This window comes from Rutilus rutilus (genome assembly GCF_951802725.1).
Source record: "Rutilus rutilus genome assembly, chromosome: 16".
NCBI lineage: Eukaryota > Metazoa > Chordata > Actinopteri > Cypriniformes > Leuciscidae > Rutilus > Rutilus rutilus.
The window spans coordinates 4,708,884-4,727,995 of NC_140224.1; the positions used below are offsets into that span (position 1 = coordinate 4,708,884).

A 19,112-nucleotide genomic window follows, 5' to 3' on the forward strand; every position below is an offset into this window, starting at 1 on the left:
AATTGCAATTAATTTTATTCTGTTGCATTCACGTTACTTGCAGTGTAAGCCTAAGTCAAAATTGAGATAAAAAGTCCACATAATGACATCGCAATTTTGTCAATTTGACTTAATCTCATAAATATGACTTTGTATGTCGACTACAATTTACAAATGCATTTTTTTTTTCTTGTGGCAGAAATGGACTTCCATAGACTGACAGGTGACTTTTTCAAGCAACGGTAGAGTGGTTTCTTCCAATACTTCATGTTTGCTTTATCAAAGCATTTATTGCAAATGAACATTCTTAAACAGGTTTACAGATCATTTTCATCTGAAACGGTACACACGATGCTTGAAATATATGCCAATGTTCTGTGAATATTTGCATGCGAAATCCAGTCATTTCAACAGGAATCATCGCATTGACCAACATTAAACTGCTTGGCTTGAAAGTGAATTCTGTGCGAGCTGTGCTTCATATATAGCTACACATATACAAGAGACCTTTCATGCTAATGTGACGCACCTTAATTCAGCATACTGAAGAATGAAAGATAATATTGTTGCAATAAACCAGTGCATGAGATTGAAACCTCAACACAAATGACTGACGGAAACTCTACTTCGTTTTGACTGAATAATGTTTATTAATTCAACAATTCACCACAAAAAAACTTGATATTTCATATTATCTCCATAACTGCTACTCCAGAACCCTCGACACTGTAAACTCAAGTACTCAAATAATACTCAAGTACACAGAAAAACATGGTAATTGTGGTGCCACTTTATGCGCTGACAATAAAAGCGGGTTTATATGTTTTGGTGTTATCTGCACTGTAAAACAAGTCTGAGGCTGCAATAAGGCTGATGTAATGCAACAGATCTGGAGTTGTGGATGAAGAGCAAAGCAGAGGAACCCGCAGTCTGGTTCTGGAATGAAGCCGTGTTTGAACAGGCTGCACTGGGATCAGTATGAGCTCTGGTTCTGGTTCCTGTATCCTCCTCGCTGGTAGTTCTGTTTCTGCTGGTAACCTCCTTTCTGATCTATAGCAGTGACAGAGAGCAGAAAGAGACGGCGATATTGAACTTCAGAAGTGATATATGTGGCATTTACTGTTCATATCACTTGTTTACACTAAAGCTGCTTTGAGTTTCTCAAGGAAGAACAAGATAGTGAGCAAGAAAAAGTAAAGGGGGCCTTAGAACAACCAGATGGAGAGTTGCCACCGCATTCATTGGTGAAGGTAGAAATGAGTGAACAGGTGAGTAAGATGAAGAGATTAATGATTTAACATGTTCATAACCACCTCGTTGGTAACCACCTTGCTTCTGTTGGTAACCTCCCCTCTGGTCTCCAGCTGCATAGTGAAAAGTGTTTAGAGGACAAGCACTTTCACCCACAAAAGCACTTCAACACACTTTTTCAGCAACATTTCACAGCAGCCGCGTCAAGTGACCACAATCGACAAGCACGAGTGTGTATGGATTGTCATTAGGGGTGTAACGGTACACAAGTCACAAGACCTTTTGGGGTCACATGTTTGATAAGAGTTTGGTACAAGAAAAAGCAACAAATACCCAATGCTAGGTTTCTTTTTGCAAATCACAGTTTGTCCAACTACAGGCATTACATCTCCCCTGAGGTAGTTGCTACAGAACAGCCTTTAGTGTATTAAACGTACAGTATGTAATCTTTTTCGTCGCTAACCTCTTACAATAACAAAGGCGTAGTTTGATGACGCGACATTTGCTAAGAATTATGGATCTTGTCGTCAACGTCAAGCCGACCGATCTAATAATGTTTATGGATGAGTGAATGTTTTTATCATGACTGTGATATGAAGCAGGTCGGGATTGCTAAATGACAGCTATCAGCTCCACACGCGACGCGAGTCCCGCGGATATAAAAGGAATAAGGACATTTCATTCTACCGAACTACACGCAAGTGCAGAATTACTACTCACAGGTCAGTTTATTAGACAAATTAAACTTGTGAGGTAACGCAGCGCTGTTTCACTTGGTGTTAGTTTGTCTGTATGAGACTAGCAGTAAGCTAGATCAACATTAGAATAACATACAGATCATATTCTAACATTTTAACATTGTTGAACTATATAACATTGATTAGTTTTATGTAAATGTGCTCACCTGTTTAATAAAGTACATGTAGGAGCGGTCGAAGTCTCGGACGTGGAGCTCTCGTTTATATACTGTCTATGGGAGCTCTCGGCATCTCGAAAACACCGCGCTGACACTGATTCTCGTTTTAGTTATCCAAAGTCTGCTTGCCATGGTCCATAATGTTTGAACGAAACAACAGCGTGCAAATAGACATTGCGAACTACACAGTTGTCCACGTCAGTCGCCTTGGTTACTATCAGAGGGCTCTGGTTGCTATGGCAGTACGAGCGGAAAGCAGGGACAACGCAGATATGCCGCCATTGACGGCGACAAAACGGAAATAAAGAAACGTGACGTGTCTTCGAATTAAATTACAAATTTCTCCTGGTTTGAAAGTTGTTGGAAACAGTCGGGATAATGTAAGTACACAACTAAAAAAACATATATAACATAGATATAGTGATTTTTGCTATTTTTAAAGCAAAAAAAGTTGCATATTGTACCTTTAAGCACTAAGCAGTAAACAGAATGTGTGCACTCTTGCTTAGGTCATATTTTTGTTATTTGGTCACGATCAGCTTCAAAACTGAAAAGCATCACGTGTTATAAAATTACAAAGTTTAGTTTAGTTTTTGCACACTTGTCGTCTTTTTCTGCCTAGCTCCAGTGACTGGCACATTTGGATGATGTCCACCACCCCCCCTCATTATAACAGCAGAAATCAGCGTGTAGACTACTAGCAAGCTCTCGCGTGTCATCTGAACTCTAGTTTTGTGTTGGTGAGTAGATCGTCTCTTCTTCTCTTGCTCTTATTTCTGTTGTGGCGGTTAGCAAACAGCGTTGCATTTCTGCGGGCACCTGCTTCTGGATTGTAGTGTGGATCACCTGTGACTGACTGTATTCATCGCCTGACTGTATGCCCCAAACTGTGACGGTACCGTTACACCCCTAAACTGACATATTCTTTCATGGTTGAGTGTTCAAATGGCTTCGTAAATGATAATTACCTCTCTGGTAGCCTTGTTTCTGTTGGTAACCACCTTTCTGATCTGTGTGCGAGAAAGAGAGGTTTAAGTCATGTGAAATTATGGTGGGATAAATATATATATATATATATATATATATCAAAAATGTTTCAACATATTTAATATATTTCAAAATGTAATTTATTTATTTGATGGTGAAGCTGAATTTTTAGCATCATTACTCTGATTAAAAATTCAGTCTATTTGAATATATTTATTAAAGGCAGCCATTGTGAGCACAAGAGGCTTTTTTCAAAACAAAACAAATCTTAATTTATTAAACCTGAATAAACCCTAATTAAATATTATATTATTATGTACAAATAATAAAAATTCCTTATAATTATCAGTAAATAATATATTATTTTTCTATAATTCATCGACTGTTTACATGTGGACCAATAATGCGTTTTAAATCATTTTTACAATAAACATTCCTGTTTACATGCAATTTTCATAATTCTGATGATTTGCCAAGAAGTGTGGTTATTGTTACCGCCATTATTCGCATACCCCAAAGCACAAAAGATACAGTAGGTGTTACTGGCCAGTTTTAATCCACTTAAATCAAATGCAAAACACATTTCTATGGACGTATTGGATATTATTCTGCGCTCTGATAAACATGGCAAACACAGCAAATAACATAGGCGTACGCCACATGGTTTGATGCGATTATTGATATACGATTATGAGCTTAATCACATTAGTGTTGTTTACACGAGGTAAAGTTTAATCTCAATATTGCCAAAATCCCATTATAATCGCATTATGAGGACGCATGTAAATGTAGTCATCATTACTAATTAAATTATAACAAAATTACATTAAATTTAAAGAAATAAGTTGTCACTTATTCCTTACATATGGTAATTTTAACATAAAATGATCTTTATATGAACATGATCTTTAATCAAGTCTTGTTTTTCCTGAAACGAGCATGTCATGTACCTCTGTTGAAGTAGCCTCCATAGACGCCCTGTTTGAGGTCGAAGACACGCTCGTTGTTCTCCATCAAGCCGCCCAGCTTCTCGGCGAGCTGCAGGGCCATGTTCTGCAGGGATGTGGGCTCCGTCCTGTGCATCACCACTGTCTGAGTCGGCTGGTCTAGAGATGCCTGACAGACGACACACATATGAATAAAGGTGCCAGTATGGATAGCGGATGGAATAGTGAGGGTGAAACTGGTTGTTTTTCTTTTACCATGAGTTCTTCATTGATGATCATCTTGCTGATAATGCTGTGCACTGTGGGTAACTCCAACTCAAACATCTCTGACAGAGTCGCCATACTGTAGAACAGAGAGAAAGAAAGTGATGAAGAGCTGCAAAATCAGTTCAGGCAGAAATAAAAAAACTGACATCTTTTGTAAATGATAGCCAATACTGGTCATGAATATAGCACTAGGCTGTGTGTTGATCACATGTACCTGATTGAGTCATACACACTACTGTAGGTGAAAAGGTAAGTGCGCAGCGACTCCTCCTGGATCTTCCTGTAGGTTCAGAAAACACAACCAAAAGTTAATTGAGTTTAAATGTGAATGATGCTAAAATGACGTCAAGCATCAAGTCTGTACCTGACGAGCATTTCCCGCACACACTGGGTTTCTGGGAACAGATCCCACACTTTGCTGTTCATCTTCTCGTTGATGATGAAGGAATGGCAGGTTTTCCAGTCGCCCATCTTCATGGCCTTGCTGGCGGCCACAACGTGCTCCCTCATGCTCTCAGGGGGACCTGAGGAGGACATGGAGATAGAGAGGTTATTCGCATTACTGAGATTAAAAGCTGATTCCCATCTCTCCTCTCTTCTTTCTCTCACTCACCCAGCAGTGGCTGTCTCTCGCCCACCCTCAGCTGGTGGTGGAACTGTTTGCTGATCATCCTGCGGCGGGCATCAAACTCGTGCGCCGCCATGTAAGGGATCTCCAGCAGCATGGCTGACACCAGGTACACACACTCCAAGAGCTCCAGATTAATGTGCATGTGGAACGGCACCTTAAAAAAAAACAATACGACAAACATTGAAGTCACAGTTCATCCATAAATGAAAACTTTAATCACTTGGTAACCCTCATATCCATTTTCCATATTTGATGTGCTCCATGCATGTGTATTGATGAATGTCCATTTGTGAATAAAACTTGAAACTTGGATTATTATTATTATTTTGCAAAGTCTTTAGGTACTTTTTGAAGACTGAATATATCAATTATTTGGATTTTCAATTGATGTACAAACCTATCCTCCAACATAACCTCGATCTCATCAAATTTACCCAGCTACAAGCATCAAAATTGGGGATGAATGATATTGGTAAGTTTGATTATTTTGATGAGTTTAATACGTCTAAAAGAATTTTGGTTATAATGGAATTTTGACAATAATTACTTACATAAATGTATACTTCAGGTGTTTTGCCATTTTAGGGCAGTGTTGTGGGCTTTTTAAGCAGGCAAAATGGTATATAATATATGTTCATAATATCAGCCACAACCAAAGAGCATATTTTCACTACAGCTACTAAATTTAATTACTGGCTAAACTTTCTATATAGAACCTAGAGCTGGTTATTGTCTGGTTTCACAAACCGATTTGGAAGATCTTGATTCGATTATATTCCAAACTTGATGCAATATTGATTTGTTTTCTCAGGTACAGCACAATTTTTCTAAAGAAAGAAAATCCCAACTAAAACTTTACTCTATACAGGGAACCCTGTCAGTTTGTACATTATTATACATGTTAAAATTAACAGTCCAAACTATTAAATACAAAATGTTACAGCCCTTGTAGAAACCCTTACAACTGCCCTTACAAAAAAAGAAAAAAAAAAGTCAGCCCTTGTAGGATGTCAGGCATTAAAGTAAACAAATTCAATCATATATTGACCATGAGCCACTGCAGTGATTGATTTCATAAGAGCGAACTGTCAGGTGTGATGTGGCAGTACCTGTCGCCTCTTCTCGATCTTCTCCTGCTCAGCGTTTCTCTCCTGCATGTTCCTCATGAGGAGTCCCTGTCCCAGCAGCTCCTTGGCTCTGCCGCTGGACTGGATGTCCAGGAGGGCGTTGTGGGCGTCTTTGATCATGCCCTGACGGAAAGCACAGATGCCCAGCTGCACCATGGTCCTGTTGTACAGGATCTAAGAGATGAGACAAGTTCAGTGAGGAAACTCTCAAATCACACAAACCAACTGTTCTTCAGAGAGAAAGCGTGTGTGAACCTGGACAGGAGGGTCGGCGTGCTGGATGTTGTCCTGTAAGTGGCTCATGAGCATGAGGTCTCTGGCCTGGTACCAGCGGCTGTGCAGGGCATGATGGTAGATGTGGCACAGGATGGCGCAGGTACGGATGCGGTCCGTGCGGTCTTTGGAGTAGATAAACTTACACAAACGGTCCATGATGATTGCACTGTCCTCTCCCTCGCTCTCCTCCTGATCCTGCTCAGACTAATGGACAAAGAGACCTGAGGTTAGGAGTCTGAATGAGTGGACCAGTTAGCTGGAACCATCTGGTTCCTAGGGGTGTGTGATACTGACAAAATAAATCTCTATTTCTGGGCTTTTGTCTATAGCGAGACTCCTGAGGCTTGTCATATTCTTTCTATTCTGTGCGGTGGTCAGTTCCCAGCACTGACAGAAACATAGTTTTTTATTACTGTCACCTTAAATTTATTTCCAGGGGCATTTTTATAAGAGCAATGCTCTTAGACATATGCATAATCTAATGTGTTCAATTCTTACAATTAATCAAATTCATATAGAATAAGACACTATAGGTTGTTACCAATCAAATAAAACAAAAAAGTGGCAGAGAAGCTGCTTCTAAAGCAGTATTTAGATGTTTTTACACTGCAAGTACAATAATATTTTGAATACTGAAAAGGATTTTTTTTTTAAATTAAAGGATCACTGTAATTTATTCAACCTATTAGTTCAAACACCTGATTAATTTGAGGAACAAAGCAAGTGACTTGCTGAATTCGGAGCCGCATACTAGCGTATTACTGCCATAGAAAGATAGGGTAAATGTTGTGCGAGTAGTATACTAATGCCGTTCTGAATTCAGGAACTGTGAATCATACAATTTGTTCAAAAATGCTGATTCATTCTGTAACAATGATATAATGATAATGATAAGCAAACACAATAAATACCAGTTTGCAATAAAAAGCAGCATTTGCACAAGTAACATGGAAGTGAATGGTACCCAGAGTGAAGTTGCAAATGTCCACGCATGCCTACATCAAAAATAAGATGGATTTCACATAGAAGTAGGGGTGTAACAATATATCGTGTCACAATATATTGCAATACAAAAATGCAACAATATGTATTGTGGATAGTTCACCCAAAATAAAAATTACCCTGTGAGAAAAAAATTGAAGTTTTCAGAGTCAGTACTACATTAAACTACAATATATTATGTTGAATATAATGTATAATAATGGGGGAATATTAGTGGGTCCTGATAAGTCTTATGTTACCAGTAAAAGTGACCTACATTATTTTAAATATATCTAGTCAGTGACAGAGTGCAAGCATATTCGTGTAAAATAATTCTGTATTTTCAGGTTCAGAATCATGAATATATTTATTCTGGTGTCTCTATTGTCCAAACCTACTCATTTACACCCACAATGTTATATCAACTGTAGCATTTAATCAACAGTAAAAAATTTCTTAACCTTTTATTATATGTCTTGGAGTATCGCAATAATATCGTATCGTGAGTTCAGTATCGTGATATGTATCGAATCGTGAAATTAGGGTATCGTTACACCCCTACATAGAAGTATAAAACGAAAACTCATAAACGGACATTATTGCTGTATCTTTGTAACGGCATTCTTCTAGGCTACATAATGTTTTTGTTTGTTTTTTGCAGGTGCGAGACATACACAACATTGTCATCCTCCACATTGTTAAAACAACAATTATGATATTATCTTAGATGATACATATCACACACCCCTACTGGCTCCACATCTTTCTCCATCGATGGCGTGACACTCACCTTTGTCTCTCCCTGTAGGCCCAGGCTTCGACGGTGGGCTTTGTAGTCGAACTTGTAGTACGTGTGCATGATTCTGCGCAGGTAGACGCGACACACTTCCTCCGTGCTGCCTTTAGTCTCCAGATACTGCAGCAGGCGGTCAATGATGCCACACACACGGCCCTCGTCCTTCAGGTTATCAACATACTCTGCAAGAGTGTGAGAGGAAGCTTTATCACGACACACGCGGTCCTAAGGAGCGCAGAGGTTGAAATCTGTCTGTACTCACCCTGAGAGTGAGGGTCTGTGTTCTGCATGATTTTGGTGAACTCCTCATCCATCCGCTCCACCAGAGTCAGGATACAGCCACGTACTCGGAACGGCTGAAGAGAGGAAACGCAGTTCATAAACAGCCTTACTGGTCACATCAACTAAATTACACAAGCTAAAAAGGCCCATTGTCAAAAGTGTAGCAGTGTATAAAGCACTGCTTGAAATGTGGGGAAAACATTCTCCCTCATGTGAAAGTCCCAATTAGGGCTGCAAAATTAATCGAAATAAAACCAAAATAGTGACATGGCTTAGTGCAATTATCAAACCGCAAATGCTGCGATAGGTTAAAGTTTGAAAATGAAGAAATTAAAGACTAAAATTACAAAAATTAAAATTATTTTTTACCAATTGCAAAAGTAATGTAAACTAAAATATTAGTTTACATTACATTTGTAATTGGTAAAAAATTTGCATGAAATTCTGTTCATGTGACATGTAATACTAACCTGGTCAGAAATGGCCAGGTTCTCGCTGTCCTCGATGATGTTTTCTCCGATGAAGATGTTGTTGTTGTTGAACAGGATGTCCAGCAGCTCGTCGATGCAGTCCAGACACTTCTTCCACATATCCACCTAAAGAAGGGTGAAACGGGGCATAATGTAAAGACTGGAATACACTAGGCCACTTTTGCACATATTCTTGCCCCGATTTGCAGTCAGTCTGCAGATTTTGGCCACATTTCGCATAAAATCGTGTAGTGTATGATGGGCACATACTCTGATTTTTACGTACTGCTGATATTTACGCTACACCATGACGCGCTACGCTACTTCCGACATCACAAGTTGCGCTTTAGGCGCAAGTAGACTGCGTACAGACGTAAGCTGGAATTTCACTTTGTAACGTGTTAAATATGAATATTTTTCTTACAAAAACTCCATCGCTTCGCTTCAGAAGGGTTTTATTAACCCCGTAGAGCCCTGTGGAGTTTGTTTATGATGGATGGATGCACTTTTTTTTAGCTTAAAACTGATGGTTGCAATCCACTGCCATTATAAAGCTCGGAAGCGTCAGGGTGTTTATTAATATAACTCCGATTGTATTCGTCTGAAAGAAGAAAGTCATATACACCTAGGATGGCTTGAGGGCGAGTAAATCATGGGCTAATTTTAATTTTAAAGTGAATTACTCCTTTAAAGTTGAAAAAAAAAACATTTTCCCACATATATTGCAGCACCTCTCTTCACAGTCTGTCAGGATCGCTCTGTTTAGTTCCTGTCTCTATGAAGCTCCTCATCCCTAAAAGCGCAGTGTACTTTTTCATGTTCAAAGAGCAACATCACACACTAAAGAAATCAGAAAATTCTAATGTAATACCGTCAGCACGCCAGAGAGCTTCTCACCTTCATGAAGGCGGCTAGGTTTGGGTTGTAGTCGTATAGGGAGGCGATGATGTTGAACTTAATCTTGACGAGGATGCCTTCACCGAGGTTATTCTCATTAGAAATGCCAGCTAAAGCATGAAGGAGCTCGATCTGAGCAGCTCTGCATGACAAGAGAACAAATACATTTTTGTTGTGTTTATGTCCGTTAATTTTTTTACCATGTAAAAATGACAAGCTGAGGAGCTAAACGACCTTTCAAAAGTTTGCGGTCAGTAAGAATTTCTTTCCAAAGAAAAACACACTTTTATGCAACAAGGACACATTCAATTGATCAGAAGTGAGAGTAAATTATTTATAATGTTACAAAATATTTATATATCAAATTAAAGCTATTCTTTTGAACTTTCGATTAAAAGAATCCAAAGGAAAAAAATTGTGAAGCAGCACAACATTTTTAACATTCATAATAATAAGAAATGTTTCTTGAGCAACAAATCAGCATATTAATGAATTCTGAAGGATCATGTGACCCTGAAGACTGGAGTTATTAAGTTTTGCATCACAGGAATAAATTACATTTTAAAATATACTAATATAAAAAACGGTTATGTTTCAAAATATTACTGTTTTTACTGTATTTTTGATAAAAATCAATGCAGCCTCTGTGGGCATAAGATACTTTTTAAAAACACACAGAAAAAAAATTCTTACCAGCCGTCATTCTTTTGAACAGTCGCGTATATTAAAAGTTCTATATATTTAAAATGAGTTCTTAGAAATTTACTTTTATTATATAAAATAATATAAAATATAAAATTTCTCTTGAATGCACGAGTGCATAAACTTGATAAAACTGTACTTTTTAGAACATGATTATTTCATTAATCATGAATATTGAGTGGTCCTACCATCTGAAAACTTTGGAGTCCACGTAAAAGATTAAATTATATGATTGTTTTCAATATGAAATGATTACTGACCTGGACACTGACATGAGGGTCTAGCAGCTCAACTCATTAACAGACTGATGATGTTTTCATACCTGTCTGTTCCTTTCTTTCCTCTGGCCTGCAGGATCTCGCTGAGCTTCTTGACCACGACAGCAGTGTTGATCTCTGTGCCTTTGGCGAACATCTTGGGCTTCTCCTTCACAAGCGGCGCGCCACCCTTCACAGTCTCCCATCCTCCTTCCTCTCCATCTCCCTCCTCCTCTGCTCGCTCCTTAATCTTGTGTCTCTTCTTTCTTTCCTCCCTTTTGGTGTCGGCCGGCTTGTCGCCGTCTTGAGCTCTGTGCGGGCAAATGATTATGAAGTCTCGGTGGAGTTTAAAAGACACTTGATGCCATTAAGGCACAAAGAGAAAAACAGTACAGGTGTGTGATAGACAATTTTTTTTTTTTATCTCGATTCCGTCAAGGATTTTGGCAATAACTATAACATGCCCAGTGTGTTTAGTGATATTAGATAAATAAGACACTGTTACCAATCAAATTAAATCAGTATGTACAGAATCCATAAGTGGCACAGAACCTGCATCTGAAGTGAGATTTAGATGTATTTACACAGACCGTTTAATATAGCTCAGAGGTTACTTCAATGGATTTACACTGCATTTTCAAAAGATTTTTTTTTTTTAAATTGAACAATTATGAAATTATTTGTTAAAAATAAAATGATATTTTAAATATGAAACTAAAACAACAGTTGGTATCGGTAAAGGAATAATTCACCCATAATTTACTCACCCTCAAGTTATCATAAAAGTATATAACTTTCTTCTTTCAATCGAACAAAATTGGAGAAATTTAAATAATATCCTGGCTCTTCCCAGCTTTGCAATGCCATTGAATAGAGCAATAGAGCCATTGAATAGAGCGAAAGCACACCCACCAGGGCTCCAGACTAACTTTTCCACTGGTTGCACGATTTGGTCACAATCTTTTTTTGTTGCTATGACAGAATTAATCAGTGTATGCTGATGAATAGTTGTCTTAATCTGCATACCCTAGTTTTGCACTGATGTAAAAATAATGACCGTGACACGAGACCTCATGTTCGCAAAATGTTTTCATCATTTAACTATCAATTAAAAACCATTAAAAAAAAGTCTTAATTTGCACGTGTTCATGACTTATAATAGGGACTTTAAGCAGCAGCTGATGATGATGATGATGATGCAAAGACGTTCAGATGCGAATCTCAAATTTTTCACTTCAAATTTTAACTCGTACATTCTCAAAAAATGGTTGCCTATGTCCACCATTTTGGTTGCAGTCTAGAGGATACACATCACACACCCCTACTCAACAGCTCTGAAGCACATACTTTTTGAGGAAAACCGTAGCCAGTGATGCTGCAGTTCCTTCATTGTCTTCACTCTCACTGCCACTGTCCACTGTTTCAGAGGCCCAGTCTTCAGTGTCATTATCTTCACTGTCTGACTCTTCATCCTGATACAAAGACAAAGTGGTGAATCGTAAACACATGTTCATGCTAGTCACACAGAACATTTCAAAAAGTCGTTTTGGAGTAACTGATTGACAAACGTGGAGTGTTTGGACTTACAGGAGCACCCTTGAGGAACTTGCTGGCCTCTGGTGCTTTCTTCTCCTCTTCTTGAGGCTTCTTCTTCATAAAGCTCTTGGCAGTGACATCATCATCGTCATCATCATCATCATCACTGTCCGAGGATCCTACACGTCACAGGAGAAAAAAAAAGAGTAAATGAACAAAGACATAAGACACACCATTATACACTATTTCATAATACAACTTTATGGAAACTTGACGGCAGCTCAAGGATAAACAAGAAGGCTAACCACTGCCAATGTCATCCTTCTCCTCCTCTTCTTCAGCTGACTGCTCAGGGTTCTGCAATAAAAACAAAGCAAACATGAGACTGACAGCAAAGTGTTATTTTAACATCAGTGTAATCCACGGGGTTTAGGGTTTTAGGTTATCCTACATTAGGTTTATTTCACAACAGAAACTGAATAATCAATAATCAAATGTAAAACTAAAACATTCGTTTTCACTGTATGAATTAAATATATATTGATTCTTATTAAAGCTACAAAAGTTATTCAGCCAAGAGCAGTGAATGATTTTCTCTTTGTCTTTTGTACATGACCCCAGTTATTGCAAGCCGTCGACATTTCGATATACATTTGCGATATTTCGATATATTGTGCAGCCCTACTCCAAACAATCTCAAAGTAAATCATATATCTCAGATTATTTTACCTAATTATATAGGCTGGTAATTCACATTCAACTGCAAATCAAGTTTCAAAAACTCAAGACGTTTTAGTCAATACATTCATAAAATTGGTTCATGCACTAATATATTAATGCGCACCAATTAGAGGTTGATCAATATAGTATTTTGCTGATAAATCAAGAAAAACAGATTTAGACAAAAAGACTAACTGTGTTGAGCTATAGAACAATGATTCGTTTTCTGTCGATGAATGTATACAAACAGTTGCTCACCCGTCTAAAAAAACACATAATATATTAAAGCGTCTTTGGTGTTTCCATGGTTTCTACAAAATAAAACCAGAAATCGAGGGTAACGCGGGTATGATGTCATTGATTGGCGACGCACGGTCCGTGTCCTGGTTAAAACTGCTTATTTCTCTGGATTTAAACTTTCTTAGAAACATTTAGGATAATGGAAGTACACAAATCAACAAAATATATAACATTGTTCTAGTGGTTTTTGAATATTTTGATCTAAGAGTCCTACATAGTGTGCCTTTAAGACTTAAGGACCGGCTGAAACCCAGTAAAAATTCATAAACATGCTCATATACAAATAACATTTTGGCTACAGTTCAGTACCTCTTTATAGCTGACAATCTCGGTTTCAAAGTCCCTGTTGTATTTGCGGATCTTCTGGCGCAGTGTGCTCAAGGCTTTGGCATTGTTTTTGTTCATCTTCTTCTTCCCCTCCTTGTCCTCCCATAGCTATAATGAAAGCAAACACTGTTGAATGCTCATGGAGAAGCATTAAAGGGATAGTTCACCCACAAATGAAAGCTCTGTCATCATTTACTCATCCTCAAGTTGTTCCAAACCTGTATGAATTTCTCTCTTCTGCTGAACACAAAAGAAGATGAAGAATGTCAGTAACCAAACTAGGGCTGTAGTCAAGACCACCTTTGTCGAGTCCAAGACAAGTCCAAGACCAGGACTAGACGAGTCCAAGTCAAGACCAAGACCAGGACTAGTCGAGTCCAAGTCAAGACCAAGACCAAAGAGGTTTGAGTCCAAGACAAGACCGAGTCCAAAAAGGTTAGAGTCCGAGTCAAGACCAAGTCCAGGAAAAAAAAAAAGTCTGCTAAAAAATATAGCCTATAGAAATTAAATCATTATGTAATAAAGAAATAATGAATGATTTTAATTTTATTTAAAATAATTGACTAATTCAAAGAACAACAAAATTTTTATTATATAGGCCTAAAGGAGCACACACATTCGTTTCGACTGTCTGATCAGCCTCACATTCTGTTTAAACTGCATGAGGGAGGGCCGAGCCAACTCACACACACACACACACACACACACTAGAGATGCGGATAACCCGCGGATCGGGCAGATGACGTGACGAAAAATAATATTTTATTTTTTTCTAGGGCGGGTGGCGGTTGAACCAATCAAATGAAAAAAGTTTGCCACTAAGAAAACCTGCAAGCTATGAGCCCAGCTGTCAGTAGGCTACTATTGGAGGAGGCCTAAACGTCTCGTAGATGAGACTGCCTGGATTATTTTGTTTCGATATTAGCTATATTTTAAAACAGCCAGTCATTGGAGCCTACCACTCGTGGAATAGGCATTTAGGTACTATGCGGTTATCCGGACCATATGTGATAACCTACCCCAACCCCGCCCCTAAACCTACCCGTCACTGGGGTTACGACCAACCAAGAGCAGTTGTGGTCAACGTGTGGTCAGGCAGATTATGGAGATTATGGAGTCAGAAATTACACCGGGCAATGTTCAGATGTCATTCAGCGAGATGTTCTGAAGAACGCAAGAGCTAAACTTCTACAAGCTCAATAACATCCACACACACACACACACACACACACACACACACACACACACACACAAAAAAAGGTACGAAAAAAAAGTCGGAAAACTTTGCCCATTAATTAGATGTGCAAGGCAAGCAGGCAAGTTTTTGGGTTGTTATGGACAATTAAAAATGTGAATATTCACGTTGCACTAGCGGTGGACTTTCAGCGAGTTTATTTAAACATTTATTTTTTAAAGAGCCGTTTGTGAGTCAAAAGAGCCGGCTCTTTTCAGTGAGCTGAGTCAAACGAGCCGGCTCACGAAAAAGAGCCGAAATGCCCATCGCTAGTTATTAGGTGGCCACTGGTCAGTGTTTCACTTTCCCTCCAATAATATTTTGTTTTAATATCGCGGCGACGTATGTGTGCTTACTGGGAACATAATAAAGACACCTGGACTCGGTCAAGACCAAAAGCCATATTTGGCAAGACCAGTGGCCGAGACCGAGACATGTCCGAGTCCGAATGCCAGCGAGTCCGAGTCAAGTCCGAGACCGTTTTCCTATTCTAGTCCGGACTACAGCCCTAAACCAAACAGTGGATGGAGCGCATTAACTATGGAAGTCAATGGAGCGCATCAACTTTTTGGTTACCGAGATTCTTTCAAATATCTTCCTTTGTGTTCAGCAAAAGAAAGAAATGTACACAGGTTTGGAACAAGTAAATGATGACAGAAATTATATTTCTGGGCCTTTAATCATGTGACTTTAGATTTCCTGCTGGCTCCAGTATGATCTACAGACCTGGTTGAGATAGTCCTCCAGATCCGCTAGCAGGCGGATGTAAAACTGCGGCACGCCCTCTTTGTCCACGATGGCTTTGCTTTTGATGAACGCTCGACACAGCTGCTCAAATTCCTCCAGACATTTGGATATGTCTCGGATCTTCATGGCATTGCGGATCGTCTTGATAAAGTTGGTGAGCTCCTCAAACCTGAAATGCGTTTATAAATGAGGTCAGTGTGAACGCTCCTTAAGTCTCGAGTCTTGACGTTGTACGTTGGCATCCCACACTCACCTCTTGTCCTTGGCACTGCGTACCACTCTTTTGGTGTCCTCCTCATCATCGCTCAGCAACAGGGACCTAAAGAGACACCAGCAGAGTCACTACTGCGTCACAACTGATCACACAACGACCCCTTTTCACATTTCCTTGCTTTTCAGACCCAGAAGACATCATTGGTGGGTAAACTTGTATAGCGGGAAAGCGGAGAGTACGACAAACTTGTTTTTTCAATGCTATTTGTCCATCGTAATGAAAACATTCCATGATTGCGCATTAGAAGTTTTGTTTTTTACCGATTAATCGGCACCAATAACAGTTGCTTTGTGGAACTATCGGCAATAGTTTTTAATAAATCCATTGAAGACAATTACTTTGTTTATAACTAATTGCGGCACTTTAGAATTGCAATGATGAATTCTGCGCTGATGATCATAAAAATAAGTAATTATTTCAATCTGTTTTGCTCTCGTCAAAGTTAGATTTTTTTCTTGGAATTTTGTAATATATAACAATTTATACTAAAAAAATAGGTCAACGTGATTTACTTTAACAGTGTGTGAAAATATAGAGAATAATTATGTAAATATAATTTCCCTTGTTTGGATAGGAAAATGTGGCTGAAATTTATACAGCACAATTATTGCAGTTCTCTCAAGCAATTGTGAAGAGATTGAATAACCGCAATCAGACGATTAATCAATAACTACGAAACCAAAACCAAAATAAAGTCATCTTTGTTATGATACTTAGCAATTTTTTTATGCATTTGAATTGCCACATCATCTCAATATATGTTTTAAATGTCAAAAAAATTCAATAAAATAAGGTAGTCAAGTGGTCAGTAGTGATAATCCTTAGATAATGTTTTTGTATTTTAATTTATTTTTGGTAACTACAAAACATTCTTAAAGTTAGTAGTCAACACTGTTCATTTGCACTATCTAATATTAAGAGATTATTTATTTATTCATATTTATTTTTAAAGCTACCAGCCAAACAATAGGTTATCTGACATATTTTACCATTTTAGTTACTGGTATCAGCAAATCAAAAACAGACAATCTCTAGTTTCCACAACTTTACAAAAAGAAGAAGAAGAAAAAAAAGAGATGGAAGTCAGATACTACTATATATTCAGTGTGTGAAAAGGGTCCGTAAAGAAACGCAGACTCACTGCTTATTGAAAGCAGTCCCGGTGGCTTTGGGGGTGATCTCATCGGCGGACGAGGATTCCTCCGACTCACTGTCGGATTTAGCGAAGAAACGTGACATAACAGACGGCTGCTAAAACTGAAATGAGAAATACAGAAATGAGAGAGTGGTCAATAATACTTTCTCAAACCTACAACAAGGCTTTGTTTAGAAGCAATTAGGCTAACCCTATAATAAAGCCTACAGTTTCATATTTGATACATGAATTGCAAAGGGCTCTAAATGATCAAAACCATCAAAATTATGGTGAAAAACCTGTCGCACACAATGTTGTCCGTGCCTAATTTAGTCTGATTGATAGTTTACACAAATAAAAGGCCTTTTAGTATGATTGTAAACATGTCTTTCTGCTGGGAAATGTGTACTGATTTTTCTAAAGTAAATGTAAGAATAACTTTTATAATGTAATTAAAACTTGAGTTGACTTCATCCATCAGGCTTTTGAGGAAGGTTTATTTGTACATGATCTCAATAATCCTCCTTGTATTGAATTGTATAATATAACAAACCACAGAGCTTTGATCATATAAAACTAAGCATTTAGATATAATCTGACTAAGACATATTGTTGACAGAAATAGCGACGACTTAAATGTATATGCATATTACGCAAGTAGTTTGTTTAATATAAATATAATAACATCAAAATCCGCATCACATTGGATATTTAAGCAAATGAGGTGTTTTTTTTTCTCATCGAGATTGAGCTCCATATTTTTACTGTATCATAAAAGTCACAATTATATGTATCAAATATAATACAAAACACATACAGAATTAAAGTTTCACTTCATTTCAATAAACTGGAAGAGAAATTATTACTTATTCTTCAGGCTTTACAGGTTTAACGGCATAAATTACAAAATGACTAGGAAGTTTAAAACAAAATCCTTATGTAGTTGCTAAAATAAAAAATGAATATTTAATAAAAACTCTAATCCAGAAACATAAAGTCAGAATTGCGTGTTATAAAGTCAGAATTCTGACTTTTTTTCTCGCAATTGCGTGTTATAGAGTCAGAATTGCCTGATGTAAAGTCGCAATTGCGAGAAAAAAAGTCAGAATTCTGACTTTACAAGACGCAATTGCGACTTTATTTCACGCAATTCTGACTTCATATCTAAAAATTCTGAGAAATAAAGTCAGAATTGCGAGATGTAAACTCGCAATTGTGAGATAAAAAGTCGTAATTATCTCTTAAAATGTTTTATTCTGTGGCGGAAACAAGCTTCCATAGATTAAAGACCAAATATCTGAGCATTAATGGAAATAAACTATAACCAATAGGTCATTTAGTGCGAAAAGAAACATATGTGGCGGATAATAAACGATTGCCGTGTAGTTACATCAGTAATCGTGTGGACATCGAGGAAAGCGTGTCGCGACCGGCTGTTTGAGGCCTAAAAGGACCGCAACTGCATGTGTACGCAAGTCCTACAGAACCGACAGATCAAGTAATGACAGACCGTACCTGTTACGTGCTAGAAACGTAAGATTCCTCGTTTGTAATGTCCCTTTGTGTAGATTTTAGATCCAGATTTGCAATTTAGTCAGCACAATTGACGGCGTGCGTCAAAGCCCTGTACTTCCAGAGAGAGAGGAAGCGAATCGATAGACGCGCCAAACCTACAGGTCACGTGCTCGACCGCCACCGGGTGGCCTGGAGCAGAACTACACCTACTATACCTCACCATCTACTGATGTATTCCACAGAATTAATGAAGCTACGTGGGATATTTCGCGGTAAAATATTTTCATATTTTTAAATGGTTTTATTACTTGACCCTTCAGACATCGTTATAATACTATCATTCTATATATATGGTGCTCAAGAAACATTTAAAAGTTGTGCTGCTTAATGTTTGTGGAAACCTTTTGTTTTTTAAAAAAAATACAGAATATATCTGACTTGTACCACGTGACCGCTGCAATATAATAGAACACCACGTGCTGACATCTCGAAATTACAGTAATGACGACATGGCGTGAACACAGCAAAAGTTTAACGTACAGCATTTACTTAAAATAG

The 19,112-nt window shown here is 38.1% G+C and overlaps 1 protein-coding gene across 2 annotated transcripts; it reads right to left on the reverse strand.

Moving 5' to 3' along the window:
* Positions 1–605: 605 nt before the first annotated feature.
* On the reverse strand, positions 606–18,736 carry eif3c (eukaryotic translation initiation factor 3, subunit C). 2 transcript variants are annotated; one of them, XM_084434455.1, is made up of 23 exons: positions 18,555–18,736; positions 17,046–17,161; positions 15,884–15,949; positions 15,610–15,799; positions 13,632–13,757; positions 12,608–12,659; positions 12,354–12,481; positions 12,114–12,238; positions 10,832–11,077; positions 9,808–9,949; positions 8,911–9,036; positions 8,421–8,514; positions 8,153–8,340; positions 6,361–6,585; positions 6,088–6,279; positions 4,961–5,132; positions 4,712–4,871; positions 4,562–4,627; positions 4,336–4,423; positions 4,084–4,249; positions 3,115–3,156; positions 1,293–1,343; positions 606–1,029 (listed from the first exon to the last, which is right to left on the reverse strand). In XM_084434455.1, exons 2-23 carry the CDS (start codon positions 17,141–17,143, stop codon positions 953–955), a joined length of 2,820 nt encoding a protein of 939 aa, XP_084290581.1. In that variant the 5' UTR covers positions 17,144–17,161; positions 18,555–18,736; the 3' UTR covers positions 606–952. The 2 variants fall into 2 exon arrangements, with proteins under 2 accessions (XP_084290581.1, XP_084290582.1); XM_084434456.1 differs by lacking the exon at positions 1,293–1,343 and having other exon boundaries at positions 18,555–18,711.
* Between the last annotated feature and the right edge of the window lie 376 nt (positions 18,737–19,112).